Raw genomic sequence first — 21054 nt, 5'->3', positions numbered from 1 at the left:
TGGTTAGATAAATTCGTTTTGTGAAATCGCTTTGCGTTTGCCGCCTTTTTCATGTGAGCAACGAAAATGTGACGTCATATCAGCCCCCTGGTTGCGTTGAATCCATTGAATGGGTTGAATGTGCGCAGTTTTGTTCTTTCAAGAACTCTGGCACCGCTGGTTACAGCAGTTTCAAAACAATCGTTTAAAAGGTTTCAAAAATATAATCAGCTGGGCATTCATTTCTTGAGAGTATCAAAAATTGTTTGTTAATAGAGGATTAAGGATCAAAAACTGAATCAATGGTAAGGATAATGCACAGAAATTGCAGTTCTCATTACATATTGTATTCATTCCAGCGTAAAAGTCTTGCTCCTAGTCAAAGCTACGCGCTTTCACCTGTCAATGCTACCTTCAAAAGCCCGGTTTCGATTAGCCATAAGCGCAATCGAGAATGCCGAGAGCGGTCCCGAAACCACTCGAAGGATGCAGAACCACCGCCTGCAAAACTGTCGGCATCCGAATACGAGATGATGATTCTCAAAATTTTGACCCGGCCGTTCAAAATTCCCATACCGAATTACGTTCCAGAGCATACGACGCGTTGCCTTGGTATGAAACGACCGCCAGCCAGAAGGGCACTGCACGATCCATATGCTTGCAATGCTCTGGTCTTGTTCACCCCAGAAGAACTATCGGAACACGATCGGTTAAAAATGGATGCGAACAAAAAGCAGGTTCACGTAGTCGTCGATCCGCTGCTGGGGAACATTCTGCGCCCTCATCAGCGCGAAGGTGTCAAGTTTATGTACGAGTGTGTTACTGGAAAACGTGGGGATTTTCAAGGTTGCATCATGGCTGATGAAATGGGGTCAGACTAGTGTAGATTAACAATTGCGATGATTATTATTTGTTCACTTTCAACTTACAGACTTGGAAAGACACTGCAATGTATCACTCTTCTTTGGACTTTGCTGCGACAAAGTCCGGACTGCAAGCCCACAATTGGAAAAGCAATTATCGTTTGTCCAAGTTCGTTAGTGAAAAATTGGTATAAAGAATTTGGCAAATGGCTTGGCTGCCGTGTGAATTGTCTTGCGATGGATGGTGGATCAAAAGAGCACACGACCAAGGAATTAGAACAGTTCATGGCTAATCAAAGTTTACGCCACGGAACACCGGTACTGATCATCAGTTATGAAACGTTTCGTCTCTATGCGCATATTTTGAACAACTCAGAAGTGGGAGCCGTTCTTTGTGACGAGGGACATCGGTTAAAGAACAGCGAGAATCTTACCTACCAAGCTCTGATGGGACTAAAGACTAAGCGCAGAGTTCTACTGTCGGGAACCCCCATTCAGAATGATTTAACGGAATACTACAGTTTGCTACATTTTGTCAATCCCGGGATGCTTGGCAGCACAAACGTTAGTATACTAACATAAGTTACATATGAAAGATTCTAAAGTTGTTTTTTTCCTAGGAGTTTCGTCGCCAATTTGAAATTCCTATTCTACGCGGTCAGGATGCCAATTCTACCGAAGCCGAGCGGCAGAAAGCAAACGAACGCTTACAAGAACTATCGGCACTGGTGAATCGTTGTATGATCCGTCGAACGTCTTCCTTGCTAACCAAGTACCTTCCAGTAAAGTTCGAAATGGTCATATGTATCAAAATGACCGAAATTCAAAACGAATTGTACAAAAGCTTTCTACAATCGGACTCGATTCGTCGGTGCGTTCAGGAGAAAAGCGGAGCGAAAGCGAGTTTAACTGCTCTATCGAACATTACCGCGTTGAAGAAACTTTGTAATCATCCGGATTTAATTTATGACAAAATCCAAGAACGAGCAGATGGTTTTGAAAACGCGTATAAAATACTACCCAGCAATTACAGCTCGAAAGATTTACGACCAGAACTGGGAGGAAAGTTGATGCTGTTAGACTGTATGCTGGCTAGTTTAAAAATGAATACCAACGATAAAATAGTTTTGGTTTCGAACTATACGCAAACCTTGGATTTGTTTGAAAAACTTTGTCGAAAGCGAGGATACGCATATGTCCGTCTAGATGGAACGATGACTATTAAGAAACGAGGCAAGGTCGTGGATGAATTCAATAAACCCGATTCGAAGGAGTTTATTTTCATGCTTAGCTCGAAAGCTGGTGGTTGCGGCCTAAATCTAATTGGAGCCAATCGCTTAGTTATGTTTGATCCAGATTGGAATCCAGCTAACGACGAACAAGCGATGGCTCGGGTTTGGCGCGATGGACAAAAGAAACCATGCTTTATTTATCGATTACTTGCAGCAAGTTTAGCTAACGATTACCCTTGGTCGAATGACATACAATATTTTCTATTTTTTTCAGACGGGAACCATTGAAGAAAAAATATTTCAGCGGCAAACACACAAAAAAGCACTCTCTAATACTGTTGTAGATAACGATGAGGATGGCGAACGACACTTTACTCAGGATGATTTAAAGGACCTGTTTCGAATCGACGAAACTACTATTTCCGATACCCATTCAATGTAAGAACACATCTTTTGAGCACCCACCTGGTTATAACTTTATTCATTAATTTCAGCTTCAAATGTAAACGATGTCTAAACAATATTCAAGTGAAGCTTCCTCCGGAGGACAGTGATTGTACATCCGATTTAATGCACTGGTACCACTGTTCTAACAATAAAGGCATCCCGGATGATATTCTCTCTAAGTGCTGGGACATAACGAAGTGCGTTTCATTTGCCTTCCACCATCGTTCGAACAGTGCAGTTGTTGAGCAGCAAATCGCTGAACAAAAACGAATAGAAGCGTTAAAATTAAAGGATGAATCAAACAATGAGGAAAATGACGATCCTCGCGTGGATCATGAAGAAGACGTTGAAAATGATGATTCGTTTTCCGAAAATGATCAAGATGAAGATTACGTTCCCACCAAATAAAAACGGGATTCATGGGTTCAGTTATGAAAAAAAATATTAATTTAACTTAATTTAATTAATTTAACTCAATAACTACGAAATAGTGAATAAAAGAACGCTCACACATAACATGTTCACACGTGTTAAAAGGAAGTTCCATGTTTATTGTAGTTTTAGGCCAATTGAATAGACTGACGGCTCTGGCCGAGTTATGTAAATAGCATCAAGCAACTTGACTCGACTTACACCTCTATTCTGCATTTCGAGTGGATCTTCATTTCGGTCGACTAGTTTCTTCACTGGCGGAACGAAACATGAAATGGGGAAGGCAACTGAGATTTTGGGCAGACGGCTGAGCCACACGGCCTTGGTAGCAGGTAAGTGTAATCAGTTACTTAATTTTTGTTTCGTTTCCTACTGTACAATGAAAACTTTGGCCGGAACAAGTTTGAATACCGCAGCACGTAGATACCAGAAGGAATAATTAAATTAATTATTGAATGATAGATGCACTGATGGAAACTCAAATGACGCAATTATATTTCATTTGAAGGATTACTGGTGAGATTGTTCTACTTTTGCCCATATATACTCCGTCTATAGGGCACGGGAGGGTATTTTCAGCCCATTAAGCGATTGCTTCTATTTTTTCGGCCTATGGCCTAGTGCTAGTGAAAGAACAGGTGGTTTTGACGTTCTTAGAATAAAAAATAGTAGATTACTTACAGTCTTGAAAAATTACAATATTAAAATTGTATGTCGGCAAAGTATTTTCATTGGTGAAAGAAAGGCAAATAGGCTGAATTTAGAAACCTGCTGAAAATACCCTTCCGTACCCTACTATATATACTTTATTATTGGATAAAACTTCCTCATGATCCTTTTTATTCGCCTTGCCCTAATAACACAAAATCTTCTATTTTCCTGTAACATATATGAAGGGAGTATGGGTTCCCGGAACGAAGAATACCAACAAACTCACTCGTCATTTGCTGACAGTTGAATTACTATTTTTTTTAGCGGTCGACTCAGTCGTGTTACTCGACGAAATCATATACTGAATGGAACGACTCATATAATACCAAAAGTATGCCAATCGAAACTTAGTCAAACGCAATCAACAATCAACCTGGCCACCTTCAGCGTTCGTTAACTTCGAAAAGGCGTTCGACCGACCCAATCACGAAAACATCTGGGGCGCACTTAGACGTAGAGCAGTTCCCGATAAGCTAGTCCATCTCATCGAGGCTCAGTACGAGGCGTTCTCGTGCAAGGTGTTGTACAACGGAGTCTTGTCCGACCCTATAAGGGTTACTGCTGGCGTAAGACAGGGATGCATTTTGTCACCGCTTCTGTTTCTCATTGTTTTGGATGAGATATTAGTTGGAGCAATTGACAGTAGACCGAATCGAAAATTGCCTTGGAATCTTCTAACGATGGAGCAGCTAAATGACCTCGGCCTAGCCGACGACATTGTCTTGATCGCACAGCGCCGAAACGGCATGCAGAGCGAAGTTAGATAACCTCTCCGAGAGTTCTCTGGCAGCAGGTCTCACATTCAATGTAGCAAAAACTAAGTCTATGGTAGTGAACATTGACAATCCCACCAACTTCACAGTAGCGAGACAACAAGTTGAGCAGGTAAATGCCTTTCAATATCTTGGTAGTCAGACAACGCCCGATGGTAGTACCAAAACTGAAATGTCCACACGGATCAGGAAGGCCAGGGGGCACCCTCCAGCTCTGTGAAACATTTGGCGCTCAAATTTAATGCAAACGTGTAATCCGTACTGCTGTATTGTAACGTTGTGCCGAAAAAAATAAGTTTTTTTTGTTTGATAATAAAGTTATTTAAAATATGAGATCGATAGTATTTAGCTATAAACCTAACGTTTATAAAAGGTTCATGTCTTGGCTGAGCATGAGAATGCCACCCAAATGTACCCGATGAGTACTAAATAAAATACGTTGAAATCTCGCGATTTAGATCTCTATATTTAAGTAACCATATTTAAATTAAAACCCGAAATTCAATTGAGAACAATTGAACGGAAAGTCGTTTAAAAGAAAGGGAGCGAGATGGAAGCGGACATTTTCGCAACGGATCTAACTGCGTAAAGACGCACATTTAAGTTCAATTATATAGTGAATAGATTCAAAGGAATCGAGCTAGTGCTATTCAAATTATTTTAAAAGGTGTGTAAAAGATTAATTGTGTGAATTTGTTCTATTGTTTTGCAATTGTTAACGTGTTATTTCAAAATTTTATAGTTTGGTGGTGCGTAAGCAGAATTTCGACTGGCGTCCGTATTCTTAATACGGTTTATAGCAGAATAAGGTAAACTTTTGTTTTTCCTTTTTTATGATTGTAATTGTATGTACGTTCGGTTTGGACAGCGCTCGTCCAACGGGCGTTTTATTCTGGGTTTCTACGTTCGGCCATTTCTTCGTTTGAGTTCTTGTGCTAATAAAAGGTCCGCCCTGAGGGGTAGCCAAACGGAGGCGTTGGTAAGTTCGCTCAATTCGTTGCGAAATTTTCACGGCGGTCGTCAATTGCCGCTCGTGGTTTCCGACCCAACCATTTACGTTACAACCTTTCGTGGGTCGAAGTCCGAGAGTCGGTCCTCGTTTCGTGCGTCGCCAATTGCGCACCGAGGTACCGAGTCCGAAGCAAGGGTTCATTTCATTCCCGGCGGTCGGCAGCGGAATCTTAGTACGCGAGGGCCGTCAGCGAGTACGTTCAGCCCTTGCGGAAGACTGCCCGGGAATCACGCGACAATTGCGTCGTCGTGAACACTCTCGATGATAAAAGTCGATAGCTATCTGTCCAACCACGCCACCCTCCACAACTTTAGTTCGACCAGTTAGCAGACGAACAGACCACGCGCCCACCGTCTCGAGCAGCGCCGACTGGCAACGTCAAACGCCACTGAAGGTTCGGTGGTCTACCCGGATCACCCCAGGCCGCCGTCGTCGACTACTACAAAACCCTGCGCGCAGGTAGGTGGAAACCCTCCCTGAATAGTGTTGCCTATACAAGAGTAATGTGCAATTCGAACGAACAATAAAGCTAGGCTAAAGTTAACATGAGTTGAAAGTTGTGCACACGAAAATTTGTCTTTTGCTGGTATACCGCCATAATTCCGTTTAGCGGCCATACGAACTATAAATCGCATTCGATAAGTTAACTCTAAACGATAGAATAAACTCACACACCGAAGCTACGTTTTTTAAATTCAAATATCGATAAATCCTCTTTGTGCGTTTCCGTTCAGAAAGTCGTCCGTTGAGTCTGAAGTTGAGCGGTGCGAGTCGTCCCTGGAGAGTTCTCAAAATAATAGTCGGGCAAACACACGACCGGTGGTCTCCCCTATTCGGGAGTGGCGCAAAAGCCACCGTGTTAACCATAAAACTTTCTCCCGATCTCGTCACGGTTACAGTATGCCTGCGAAACGTGGTGCGTCTCAGCGGAGACAACGCAAAAAGTGCAGGTATTTATTAACCAATCGATACATCATTCGTGCCGAATGGCCTGACAACTGGATATCCAATGAGGCACTCCATCGTCGATGTCATCAACGGCCGATAGCAACAGAATTTCGTGAACGTAGGTAGAATTGGATCGGACGTACCTTGAGGAAAGGAGCGAACGAGATCTGCAGAGAAGCACTCGACTGGAATCCGTAAGGACAGCGTAGAAGAGGCAGACCCAGAGGCGCAAGGTGACGCAGCTTAGCCAACGACATCCGGGCTGTAGACGAGAACCTGTCCTGGCGACAGGTAAAAGCCATGGCGGGTAACCGTCAACAGTGGAGATCTCTGATTTCATCCCTTTGTTCTGCCGGACCGGCGGACATGGACACATAAGTAAGTTAAATGAGAGACACTGCAGGGTCTATGTCTAACAGTAATAAAGAACGATACCATGAATAACTGCACAGCAATGCATAGAAGAAAGAACCGCTCACGTTACTGGAGCTGAAATTGCGTAAAACATACGAATGAAATCCGGAAATTCGTCATAACCGGCGTCTGGATGGTGAGAGTTGCTGTAATCGCAACAGACGCTAAGCATCGTCAAGTTTTAAAATTTGTTTTGTATCTACACAGTCAAGGTTTGCCAATCGATTCGTATATGATAACGGGCGTTGCACGCCAAAGCCTTGGCTTAAAGAACGACTCGATTGAACGGAATGTGGAGCATGAAGCTCCGAGAAAGACACTTTAGTTCCTGTAGTGTTAAGGCTAATCACGAGCTGCATCTTATATTAAGCTTTGGAAGGAATATTTTATGCTAGGCGCCCTCGGTGTAACCAAATCAGAGAAATCACTGTGATCTGTTAAAGACGAACGGGCACTCGCTCACTCAGCTACCCGTCATGAAGATAGGCGATACAAGACTCTGCTGCGGTGGTATGATAATGCCGGACTACACGACAGTCGTGCAATGGCGATACGGTGGTCCCGTGATCCAAGTATCTGAAGAGTGAAAGAAGAAGGACCCAAGGAACCTTGGACGCAAAGACCGCCACCCGCCAGACCGCCACACGCACAGATCACTTTCCGTACAGATCGTAACAAACAGTGAATCTTTAGTGTTGATCACAAGATCAACAGTCTCAGCAGTCGGTCACAGTGTTACATCTTACCTAGCTGCGAGAAAAAAGGTCACACATGTGTTTGAATTGCGATTCATACAATACACACAACCAGTCTTCTGTATCTGTTATATTTCTCAACGCAATCATGCAGTGAACATGATCTGACATGAGGTTTATCATAATCTGTACAAAACGCGACAACGTGTTTATCGCTTACAAGTAATGATGTCAATGAATCTGACGAACTGCAGTTTTTGCTTTTTTAGTTATTTTTCCTGAAAGAACCTTTGCATTGGGTCAATGTGACAGTATAAGGACTTTAAAAAAAAACCGTTCATATAACAAGGATAACCAATCGCTTACCAAATCGACACTGTTCTATGAATATAGTCTATGAATATAGTTCTATAGTCAAAATCACGTCGAGTCACTCGAGCTCGACACAACTCAATCACTGTCGGTTGTCGTATACGGGTTGACCAGTTCAAGGCACTATTAATGCAAGAAAAAACTCACTCGTCATATGCTGACAGTTAAGTCAGCAGCTTTTTAGCGGTTGATTCAGTCGAGTTACTCGACAATATAATATTTCGTATGGCTATATTGATCTCTTTACTTCTATATTGATCCATTTATAAACTTCGAGACAAACCAATAAAGCTTAAAATACTTTTTAACAGTATTGCCGTTCTCAATCAATTGTTAACTTTGGAACTGACAATCAAAAAGTTGGTCTAGCGTCTTATGATAGGGCCGACGCAGTGTAATTTCTCTATCTAGTTCGGTCCAAGGCAGCTGGTCTCCAGTTCCGCGAGCTCCCAGTGCTCGCCAAATCTCGCTCCACCTGGTCTTGCTACCTCGCTCGCTGTGCCTCTCTGCATTTTATTCCTACCAGATTCCATGCGAAGACCATTTTTGCAAGATAGTTGTTTGGTATTCTAGCAATATGTCCTACCTAACGTATCCGTTCAGCTTTAACCGCTTTGTGAATACTGGGTTCGCCGTAGAGACGCGCGAGGTCGTGGTTCTTCTTCGCCTCCATACACCGTTCTCTTGCACGCCACCAAAAATGGTTCTTATCCCCCACCGTTCGAAAACTTCAAATGCTCGTAGGTCCTCTTCTGGCAGTGTTCACGTTTCATGCCTGTTGAGGACAACCGGTCCATATAGCGTTTAGCCAAGGTATATGAACTCGTCGACTACTTCATCCCCGTCGATTATTACGACACTGCACAAGCGGGTCCTGTCTCAGACAGTCCCACCCGCCAGCATATACTTCGTTTTAGACGTATTTATTGTGCCGCCAGCACAAAATTGGACTTCTGAAAAAACAGTAAACGATTTTTCTTCCGTACCGTACATTAAACTTTAGTGTCGAAAGTAGTGCGTTGTATCCACCTTTTCGCGTGCCTAATGGCGGCTAGTGGGTACACTTTTCGACAACGTTTATTTGCTTTTGGGAACTTCGCTCACGTACGCTTGGAAGTTCTAGAACAACAATCAAGGCTGGAAATATCAATCTGACGTAAACAAAGTTGCCAAAGCCATGCTAACGTTTTCCGAAAGTTGTGCCCACTAGCCGCCATTACGCACGCGAAAAGGTCGATAGGTTAAATGTACGGTACGGAAAAAAATCGTTTATCGTTTTTTCGGAAGTCAAATTTTGTGCTTCGATCGCCGCCCGTCTTATAACACCTTCAAGCGCGATGTTCAATAGCAGGCAGGAAATACTCACCGATGTTCTATATTTCGAACGGATTGGTATTTCGAACGAAAGTTTTCTCGAACGAAATTTCCGCCAGCAAAATCAAATGGGCAAAACATCTCGTTCGAAACAAGTCGAACGAAATAAAGCTTCGTTCGAAATACAGAATAGGGGTGACTATCTCCTTGTCGAAGCTAACTCCACTCCATCCACTCAAAAAGCTATATACAGAAAATCTTGCAGAAAATTGGAGCTTAATTCGAATATCTATTAAACTGCTAAGCGCACCAAATCGTTCTATTTTTTTATCCAACTGGTGGTGAGAATTGGCATTATCAAATTGAATGTCAAATTTCACTGTCACTGCACGAAGTGTCAGGAAAACTGAAAAGGAGAATATTAGTTGGTGCGAGCGGTGCAAAGAAAAGGGAATAACTGAGGGAAAAGTGTATAGGACGAAAAGTGAAGGCTGAAAGAAAAATATTAGGTGGCAGAAATACGTCTTTCCCGTTGTTCATTACGGTTTGTTTTCCAACGTAGCACTTTTGTTGAAATATCCTAGGGAAAATACATCATTTACGGATTCGATGTTGATTGTTATCCGAGCAGCAAACCTTTATTCCTGATGGTGCAGCGAATTGTGGACCAGATTTTTGTTATTCTGCACCCTCCGAGAAAGTGGTTCACTGAAAGTTGGAAATAGCCAGCTTATTGTCAATTTAATCGAAATCTCGGAACGCGGCGTAGTAAGCCATTCTGAACTGGAGGAGACTTCCAGTTTCAGTTTGAGCTGGCGAAGTTGAAGGCCACTGTGAGCTTTGTATCCGGAAGTGAAAGTCGGCAGAAGTAATTGTTCGGAGCAAGAAAATGCGGACAATAAAAAGGTTTCGTAGAGTGTTCCGGATTGAACATGTCGCACTGCTGCTGGTTTCGCTGTGGAGCGCAGCGTTTGCGGCAACAGATCAGATGCCATCCGTTCCTACGCACAATATGTCCAACAAAGAACGGAACGAGCTGAGGTAAGTTTCTAATAGTGGGACTTAATCTGTAGTGACTTGTAATGTGCTTATCGGTTTTAGGGAAGAGTCCAGAGAAATGTTCTATCACGCCTATCGAGCCTATATGGACAAGGCTTATCCGGCGGACGAACTGATGCCTCTAAGCTGCAGCGGAAGGTATCGAGGTATAACGCCGTCCCGAGGTGATTTAGATGATGTACTGGGAAAGTAAGTACCTATCAAACAATGCGAAAGTATTCTTATCTTGACAATAGCGACTTTTACCTTATTTACTTTGCAACTTAAGCCGACGTGTACAGTTCTGATAAGGGGAAATCACCTGAGTTGCAAAATGTTTGCCTACTTAACCAAAACAGAAACAATTTTTGTCAAATATGCTTTTCCAAATGTTTGTAATCAGCAATTTGGTTGCTTTTGACTAAAATTAGGCGCTATGATTCGTTTTATCGTGTACGTATTACGTTTTACTTATCAGTTTTTACAACAATTCATTCGAGAGTTTTGATTGTTTTCTCCATTTTCTTGAGTAATATTTTTAGGCAATTTTAAAATTTACTCTCCTTTAAACAATACTATTATTATTGCCGTCAACATTTAAGAAAACATTTTTTCGGCACATTTTTGCATTAACTTGCCAAATTAGGCAATGTACACCATATATTTTTAGAGTTTTAGAACTGTGTTTTAGCAAGTTGCCATTGAATCAAACTGAAACATTAATTAATTTTAAACAGCGCGACGTGGTAATTCAATTCAATATCCACAAAAAATTGAATAGCCCTCCGTTACTCGCGCTGTTGTATTTTGTACAACGCCTGTGAACCGTTAACTTTAGCTCGGTATATCTCGGGATTCCAGCAATAAATAAAATTACTGTTTTCAGTAAAGTTGATCCGCAGACAAAGATCTTTCAAACGATGGAAAAAGTTTCATAAGGTTTTCACCAAGTGGCCTTAGTATTCAAATGAATTCCGTAACGTTTTGGCATGCCTATAAATTGAAGTTTGCGCGAGTAACAAAAGGATAAGTAATGGTATCGCGGGCTTTATAATCTGCATTGCTTTGCTGATAAATTCGAGCCAGCTTATTACAATGACGTCAACTCGAATTTTTGAAAAGTAATTTTTGGTTCACCTTTTTTGTCACAATTTTATTTTCTTTCACATGTTATTAAATGGTCTAAGAGTTCACAAAATGAACTAAAGAAGTGTTACCAATAATATATACCTACCCCTCATAAATAATTCAAGACGCCCAAGCTTTAGATCAAGAGTGTTATCGGTACCCGACCGTTAAAAGTGCAAGTCACTTCGCTTGTCTCAAAAGCGATCTCATTTTAGGTTTATGATATTAATTCAATTTGAACTTCCATGGTCAGTTTCCGGATTCTCTGATTAATTTATCAAAACAACAAAAAATAATGACTGTTGCATTATTCAGATCACTAACATGACACATCAGAAAACCTACGAGTTGACCACCAACTTGCCAGCGGCCTCGTAATCCAATTCATCTGCTAAATAAAAATGGGCATTTCAATACGCACGCGTTTCTGGTTGTCAGTGATACTTTTAGAAAGGTCGATTGTAGGTACCCTTGGAACTAGCAGTGAGATAGAAATTTTCAAAATCGAATGGACAGAGGAAGCATCAATTTGATTATTTCTAAAATAGAGTTCGTAACAAAGAGTATATAACTAAAGCCGAGAGAAGCAAACGGTTAAACTATCCGAAATTGATAAACTTGACTTACCACTACAAGCTACTGACTCTGGAGAGCTCGCTGGTCAATTCCACCTTCGAAGCCAAAGTGGCAGACGAAGCTATCAAGTGGTGAAAGGTCCCTTGATGCAATGTAAAAAGATGTTGGTTTAAGGACCCGAGTTTTTGGGCCGATGGTTCCGGTGCAGATGAAAGCGACAAGAAATTACAGGAAGTACGTAAGCAGTCATCTCGCAAAGCAATCCAAAATGTAGGAATGTGCTAATGGTAAATAGAGTTGCAGTTGAGTAAACATTGTCCTACGACATAATGGTTTCTCGGCAGTATCAACCAATCGAATTATGAAACTGCTGTGCTGAGCTGGACTGCTATGCCAACACTGCCAACAATGAGCCCAAGTCCCCCAGAAATCCCACGTTGGACGGCTGCGTGTGGTTCGTCTGACCAGAAAACAAAGTGTCCTATAATGTGACAAATTTGATAGGAGCGAGCCTCGAACTGAAGAACGAAATCAACAGCATTTACACCGAATTGGCAGTGCCTTCGTCGTCGTCGTCGTCGTCGTCTTCCTCATCGTCGTCAAAAGTACAGAGCCAGGGTGACTCGTGCTGTTTCTAGCAATCGTCTCCTTTCAACTCGATCTTAGACTGCTCGTCGCCAATTTTCCAGTCTTCTCAGAAGTCGCAATCACTTTCGACCCGGTTGAGCCATCTTGCACTTTGAGCCTCCGTGTAGGAAGGCGGAGGAGAACGATTGGTGCCAGTGGGGTTGTTGACGAGAACCGTTTGCGTCGCACTATCGTCCGGAATCTTACCTTTCTTTCATTAATTAAAAGTTATTACCTTGAGCGTCTTAGTAGAATCTCGAATATGAGTTAAGTTAGGAAGGTTTTCCGTTTTATTCTACTGAAAATATACTACACAATGTTCACATTAGGGATAATTACAAAATTTCACTACACTATAATTACACTATAACTATAACATAGCTACACTAACCATCCACTCACGTAAACAATCCACAGATACGTATTTCGATGGTTTCATACAGCCTTCTTTAGTGCTTTGACGATTTGACGATCTGAGTGAAGAAGCATCGATATATATTAAGGCAGGTGGATAATTTTTAAAAATGCCAGAATGAATACCCAAAGTCATTCTGCAATTCAAAATTGAAAATTAAAAATTCAAGAGTTTACCTAGACGAATCGGCGGATTCTATGGAAAGGTGATCCGTCCCAAGTCGTGCTAGATTTGGAATAAACTTGAAGAGCGTATATTACCCTATTTTACCCAAAATAAAGGGTTTACCGAAAATTCACAAACCTGGGAATGAGATGAGGGAAATTTTTTCGGCAGTGGGAGCCCCAAAGAAAAAATTTCAACATGGCTAGTGAAAGAATTCCAGGCCAGGCCAAAGAAATTTCCGAGTCGATCACATGATGCTCTCTGTTGCCTCCCTAGCTGCATGTTACGTTCAAATTCCGCGAACGGATAGCTGGCACTGGAGGTAGCTGAAATTTACCAGAAGGCAGGTTTTCGAATTCGCAACTGGGTTTCAAATCGTTCCTTGGTCCTGGAAGCAATCTAAGAAGTGAGTCCCGCTGAGGTAAAAGACCTTTTGATGAACAACCACAATCGTTTTGAACGCATTCTCGTCCTATCTTGGCTAACGGTCGAAGATGTCTGCTGCTTGAAGTTCAACCTGCAAGATGATTTGAGATCGCTGGTAGAAGGTGACACCGTACCGACAAAGAGGATGATACTGAGCTTCGTGATGAAGATATACGATCCGTTGGAGCTGGTTAGCTTGCTAGTAAGTCAAGGGAAGATTCTGCTGCCGAACGTTTGGAGAGCTAGGCTGGACTCAGACGATCGCATACCCGAAAATCTGTTCATACGGTAAAAGCTTTGGCTGCAAGTTCTGAAGGAGCTAGACAATATCCGAATGCTCCAGTGCTGTTTCCCGGGATTCACTTATTCCACATCCACTTATTTGCACTAGTGTGCTTCAGAAATGGAGCATTATCATTTCAAATCATTCCTGACCTCAAGAAAATGGGTATTTTTGGCAGTATTATTCAGTATGCTTGTTTCAGAAGAAACACGTATATTTGCATCTAAATATTTAAGGTTTTCTAAGCCCACATATGTTTTGTAGAATTGGTGCCCCACCTCTGAATACGCCGGAGCTTATTTGTGCACGGCAGTGAGCAAGCCTACTCTGTAGCAGCTTCCTTCCGTATTTGCAATCGAGGTTAATTTCGATACATCCTGGTTTCCTCCAAGACGACGCGACGGTAGCTCCACTCAGGGCCCGGCATCGTCGAAACAAATAAATGAAACTGACTTTCCCTTACCTTCGCTTCATACATGAAGTGACTTGCTTCACTTGTTGAACAGAACGTTTTAAGCAAGCTTCAATTGAGTTTGGTAGCTGTTTCAATTGACGACGGCAGAAAGTCAGGCACGATTTGTCGACATTGACAAGATTATTTTTAATATGCGGTGCATTGTAGGAATTGTTACTTAAATTCAATTCATTTGAATTCATAGTTGCTGACCTTCTGAATATTTGATAGAAAAGTACAAATGAAAAATTGAAACCGATAGTCATGATGAAGTGAAACCCGTTTCGCTGACGCTGACTGAAGCTAGTTTAAAACTGAAGCGGTGCTGCTTGTGTAGAAACCGGAGCTTCACCACCGCTTCATTGTTGAGTGACTCCATGCAATTGAAGGTGACGTTGTCGGGCCCTGGCTCCACTACAGCAAACATTAGTTCCTCTACCGGAATTGCAGGCGGTAGGTGCTCGTTTACGCAAGACAATCGAAGAAAGTCACTTGGTACAGGTCAAACACACTTACTTCTAGTGCGATTCTAGCACTGTGATCTCGTGGATCAAGTCGGATGCTCACTGATATCGACAGTACGTGGTGTTTAGAGTCAACGAAGTCCTATCCTTGGCAAAAACCGACGAATGGCGTAGCGTTTTTGTATCCGGAGGAGAACGATTGGTCAGCGAACAAGTTCACGACGGCGAGTGACACCGAAGAAGAGCTGCGACTGGTGTACAACTGCAGTCATTGCTTATCAATGCCCTGAAAATATTGAAATTTATTACTTACAAACTACTGTCACAGGCTTAAATTACTTAATAATATGCTCTGTGGCACCCATTTATCTCAACAATTTAAGTTTATTTAAATACATTTACAACCTTTAATGTTACAATTCAAATTATACAATTAATTACAGCTTCTCTATGACACTAGTCGACACTCTGGACACGCTGGTAATTCTGGGAGACCTAGAAGAGTTCGAACATGCGGTGAAGTTAGTTATTAAAGATGTCAAGTTTGATAGTGACATCATCGTATCCGTATTTGAAACTAACATTAGGATGGTTGGGTAAACATTATTTACATTAAAGCAATCGGTAGCATCACATAATTATTGCTCTGTTCTCTTCGTTAGAGGTTTGCTTTCGGCCCATATTCTGGCAGAATACGTACAAAAACAAGCGGATGTGATGCTGTGGTATCGGGGCGAGTTACTCGAAATGGCCAAAGATCTTGGTTATAGATTGCTACCGGCCTTCAACACATCAACTGGAATACCACACGCTAGGGTAAATGAAATTATGTCGATCAATTATTTATGGTAGATAATTCCTTTCCACAGGTTAACCTAAAATATGGAATGAAAGTGGAAGCGTTACGGCATTCGAGAGAAACCTGCACGGCTTGCGCGGGGACAATCCTACTAGAGTTTGCTGCGCTGTCGCGACTTAGTGGTGAACCAATTTTCGAAATCAAAGCACACAGCGCAATGGATGCACTATGGAAAATGCGCCACCGAAGCTCGGACCTCATGGGAACGGTACTAAATGTGCATTCCGGAGACTGGATACGGCGAGAGTCCGGAGTTGGTGCCGGAATTGATTCCTACTACGAATACTGCCTTAAATCCTACATTCTGCTGGGAGATGAACGCTATTTAGCGCGATTTAACCGGCATTACAACGCCATTATGAAGTACATCAGTCAGGGACCGATGCTGTTGGATGTCCAGATGCATCGCCCCCACACAAAAACGAGAAATTTCATGGATGCACTGCTGGCTTTCTGGCCCGGTCTACAGGTACTGTCCGGAGACTTGAAGCCGGCCGTACAGACACATGAAATGCTGTACCAAGTCATGCAAATGCATACTTTCATTCCAGAGGCATTCACTTACGACTTTCAGGTGAACATATTTCGCTAATTATAGTCATCACATTATTGGAGTAATGACAATTTTCTACATTCAGGTCCATTGGGGGCAGCATCATTTGAGACCGGAGTTTATTGAGTCAACGTACTTTTTATATCGCGCTACTGGGGATCATTACTATCTACAGGTTTGTTGTATATTGCTTTTGCTTAACAATTCCAATTTTAACATGACTTTTTACTGGTAAGGTTGGTAAAAAAGCACTCAAGGCATTACAAAAGCACGCAAGAGTTCCCTGCGGCTATGCGGCCGTGAACGATGTCCGCACGGGGAAGCATGAGGATCGAATGGATTCGTACGTGCTTTCGGAGACGTTCAAATACCTGTACTTGCTATTCTCCGATCCGTCTGATTTACTGTTAAACATAGAAAATTTTATTTTCACAACCGAAGCACATCTACTGCCACTGACCCTTGGGCAATTGGGCAACCATACGTTTAGTGAGTATAAACAATGTTCCACCAAATTCGAATTTGTCAATCGTTTCATTATCTGTTATAATAATAAATCACAGATATCAAAGAGTACGAGGAAAATGATATGCTTGATTTTATGCGATCATGCCCCAGCCCAAACAAGTTATTTCCTGAAACGGTTAGACGTCCCCTTAGAGACCTGGTTACAGGAGTATGCCCGCGTATATCAAGTGCCAAACGACTTAGAGCGGCTGACTTTCAGGCAAGCAATGCAGATCATCTACGGACAGTTTATGACATGGGTATTACGATGGTTTCTTTAGGCGAGGGAAAGGTTCAGCTATTGCATAGCTTTTACAACGTAAGAAAGTGGTGTGAATAACCAAAAATGGTCGATATATATTGCCATATATATTTCAGGCTAAGTCTCCGGAAGACGCTGAACGTGGTCTCATTTTCATGCAGGAAATGGTAGAGTTGTCAAAATCGAATACAATCCCAAAAACACAACTGCAGGCAGTTTCATTCCATAAACAAGGTGAATTCCAGCAAATCCTCAAGGCAGGACCGAGTCATTTTGGTCCCGAACTGACAGGAGATATGGTTATAACGCAGCGGGGAGTGTTCGTGGAACCATCGAAAGTCTGCACGAGTAAGTAATGTTTTTCGTGCCATATGGTTTATAGAATTGCAATTTGATACTGAATTTGCCGAGACTGCGGTAAGACAAAATTATCTATAGGGGGATCCGGGCATAAAGGACACCTTAACTGTTTTCAATTAATTAACCTGAAATGACCTAAAACTTAGATGATAAAAATGAGCGTGATTATGTTTGTATGTTTCATGATAACTCCAGAACGCCTTGACCGATCTCCACCAAACTTGGCACACATGTTCCTTGATATAACAGAATCAGCACTGCGAGGTTGATAAGAGGGGGGTCGTAACAGGGGGGGTGAAGGTCCATAACTTCGAAATGTGTGGACGGTTCTTCACCAAACTTGGCATACATATTCCTTGACATACCTTGAGCAGTGTAAGGTTGACAAGAAAAGGAAGGGGGAGGGGGTTTATAACAGGAGGAGGGAGGCCATAACTGCGAAACAGCAGAACGGTTCTTCATCAAACTTGGCACACATGTTCCTTGGCATAAGAGAATCAGAACTCCGGGGGTTGACAAAAGAGAGGGGCTCATAACAGGAAGGGGGTCATAACAGGGGGAGAGCGTTCATAACCGGGGGATGCCCATAACCCCGAAATGCCTGGACAATTCTTTATCAAACATGGCCCAAATGTTCCTTGACATTAGGGAATCAGCACTGAAAAGTTGACAAAAGGGGGAATGCCTAACAAGGGGGGGGGGGGAGATCTAATTAACTAAAAGGGGTTGCGTTTCTCTTGCATTTAAATCGATTACAGTTGTGCAACTGACTTTGAGAAAAGAGGGGGATTCCGCCGAGGAGGAATATATGGTAAATAGACTTTTGTTTCGTTTCCATTATAGTGATTTTCATTGAGCAAGCCGATGCATAATTGGCTACGTGACAGAAGGGGGGCCTGACTGGGAAGGAACCGACATGTAGGGGGACGAGGAACGTGAGTATGAATGTATGTTCCGTCATAGCTCCGGAACTTCTGAACTGTTCTTCATCGAACGTCGTTTGTTAAACACGCAGAAAAATACTGATATTTGAAACAACTATTACCTGTTGTTAAGTTCAACTGGAATCATATTTTTGAATCAAAAAAATATTGTTTAAACTTAATGCGTACTCTTTTTGCTTCTACTAGATCGTTTATAAACCCAAATATACTTATTTTTGATTCTACAATTTTTTCATTGATAGAAACTAGCTATTATTCGAAATAACAAACCTTATTGTTGAAATAAAAGGTCAAATAGTTAGAATCAAAAAAATATCTGGGTTAGCCTTCGGTCAACAATATTTTTTGTTGAATTTATACAGAATTCTTTTGCATTTACAATTTATTTTTCTGTATGAACACATGTTCTTTGGCATAAAAGAATCAGCACCGGGGGGTTGACAAAAGAGGGAGACGGTCTCTTACAAGGGGAGAGAAAGGTTCAAATGGGTAAGGGGTGCGTTTCTTTTGCATTTGGAACGATTGCAGTTATAAAAGTTGTTTTATTTCTGAAAGGGGGAATAGGGTGGCCATTAAAATTGGGGAGGTTCAAAAACGTAAAAAATGCTTTGTGTCGATTTATAGGGACTACCGAGAAGAAGACAGATTTACAAGTGGTTGGGGGACAACACGAGAGGAACTGACAAAGGGAGTAGACATATGAATTCACTCCAGCACATTGGCGGAATAAATTTTCATTGGAAAAGAAATTTTTGTAGCCGGGCCAAATTACTAATTCAATATTTTTGCAGGTCTAAAAAACGGACGAGAGCTGAATGGTAAAATTGCAATTGTTGAACGCGGTGATTGTACCTTTGTTGATAAAGCACGCAGAGTTCAAGCTGGAGGTGAGATATCGACCCATCATAATTTACTTTCATTGTCTAACATAAATCTGCACACTTAGGAGCAATGGCTGCCATAGTCTATGACAATACGCCAAACACCTCGATCGACAATCAGCAAATGTTTGCAATGTCTGGCGACGGCAACGATGACGTCAAAATCCCAGTTGTATTTTTGTTCACTAAAGAAGCGGAAGTGCTAATAACTGCGATTAAAGCCAACCCCGAGCTAGAGGTAACATAACTGCATGCCTAGTGATATAACTATGAACTCAGTAAACTTCTATATGTTTTTCTCTTTTGGCAGATTACCCTCAGACCGTTGACGGACCCTATGGAGACTGAAGAACTAGCAGGAAAGGACGGCTTGTCCCAAAAATTAAGCAAGACTGAGTCAACCTCCAGTAGTGGATCGAAAACGGCCCCATAATATCGAATGAGTTTGTTCGCTATGCGTAGAAGACAGAAGTTCAAGTTGGAAAACAACAGACAGGATTGCATTATTAACAAAATTAATTACACAAACAGCATACAAATCAAGAGTGTGTGAATGAGATGATGCAAGAGAAGCGAGATTTTCAAATTTCTATGTCTTTTCAAAGTGATACATCTGTTGACAGAGTTAAAGTGCGACGTGATGCAGTTTGATTGTTGTTTAGAGATAATAGTGCTTAGTTGAAGTTAGTGTACAATATTTTTACTAATAAGGCAAGGATAGCCGAGCCAACTGGAGTCGATTTGTTACTCATAATAGCTAATGCCATTGGAGGATGTTCGTACTGAGCAACATATCAACTGGTTGACTGAATTATCGTTTTCTGCACGAGATTTGAACTGCAGATGAGTCTGCCTGGGGCAAGAGCTTCGAAACTGTGCCGAGCTCAAAATGCTCGTTGTAAACTAGCTGTAAATAGTCTGTAACAATTTAATAACACGATATTAGAGTAAGACTGCAATCACTGCTGACACAAAAACATTATAATTCCAAACAAACAAACTTTAGCGGTTATCGATTTGGCTAAGCAAAACCAAACAATTCCACGCTCAGCAGCAAGCGATGTATGTGTGTATATAAACGAGAAATTGAGGGATTGCTATTTTTCATAAAGTCTTCTCAAGCATCAAAATAGCAATCACTAGTTAGTCACAATCAAGATGCAATATGATAAAGAATTTAACTAAACAAATTAGCAAAAAATAGTTGTGAGTAAAAAAGATTTGAATGCCTATAAGAATTAAATGAATTCTTAATACACTGTTTCTAGTTTTGTAAATAAAGAGAAAATGTTTTATGAAAATCACCTTATGTCAAATAAACCTAAACGTTGACCTTCTTATAAATAGTTTGCTACTCGGATCCAAAGCAAAGCACCATGCAACCGAAAGTAATGAGTAATAAAATGCTGTTCCAACTTTTACGTATTCAAACAAAAACTCTCCAGTAAATATATTCCACCTCAATTTTCAGCTGTCCGTTCGGTTGTCTGCTTTACGGTTGATTCGGAATCAAAGCCATCATGGTGACTGGCTGCTGCATTCATCGGAAATTAAATTCAAATTTATTCTATTTTAGCACCCTGAATATGTCGCACTGTTTGCCAACGTGGACGAATTGACGGAAGATGGCTTTGATTGCGCGCGAAAGCACTGGAGTGGCAAATTAATTCTTCCTTTATTCGTTGGGAAAATATTATTTCCACTGTTTTGACGAAAGTTATGGTGATTGTCTAAGTTGTGTGAAAATTTTTCAATATTATTTATGATTGTTTTGCTGAAATATCCCAGCGCATATTTGCATTTCAAACGCTTGCATATTTTTATGGCAGTCTTCAACTCGAAGATAGACACAGCATAGCTTAAAAATGCTTGAAGCATAAGGACACGAAACGATTTTTTTCCTATTGAACAAATTTTTAA

General features: G+C 41.5%; 2 protein-coding genes across 2 annotated transcripts; both read left to right on the top strand.

The window, feature by feature from the left end:
- Nucleotides 1-222: 222 nt before the first annotated feature.
- Nucleotides 223-2929, top strand: LOC128742754 (DNA repair and recombination protein RAD54-like). The gene is made up of 6 exons (XM_053839205.1): nt 223-284; nt 339-850; nt 911-1406; nt 1463-2287; nt 2349-2512; nt 2569-2929. Exons 1-6 carry the CDS (start codon nt 282-284, stop codon nt 2927-2929), a joined length of 2361 nt encoding a protein of 786 aa, XP_053695180.1. The 5' UTR covers nt 223-281.
- Nucleotides 2930-9659: 6730 nt separating this feature from the next.
- LOC128744558 (ER degradation-enhancing alpha-mannosidase-like protein 3) lies at nt 9660-20434 on the top strand. The gene is made up of 12 exons (XM_053841645.1): nt 9660-10233; nt 10294-10440; nt 15212-15364; nt 15431-15584; nt 15638-16201; nt 16266-16355; nt 16417-16669; nt 16744-17006; nt 17066-17297; nt 19045-19140; nt 19200-19372; nt 19445-20434. Exons 1-12 carry the CDS (start codon nt 10082-10084, stop codon nt 19565-19567), a joined length of 2400 nt encoding a protein of 799 aa, XP_053697620.1. The 5' UTR covers nt 9660-10081; the 3' UTR covers nt 19568-20434.
- Nucleotides 20435-21054: the final 620 nt, after the last annotated feature.

The sequence above is a fragment of the Sabethes cyaneus genome, chromosome 3, assembly GCF_943734655.1.
Source record: "Sabethes cyaneus chromosome 3, idSabCyanKW18_F2, whole genome shotgun sequence".
NCBI classification, from domain to species: domain Eukaryota; kingdom Metazoa; phylum Arthropoda; class Insecta; order Diptera; family Culicidae; genus Sabethes; species Sabethes cyaneus.
This window is presented reverse-complemented; position numbering and strand designations above follow the sequence as displayed.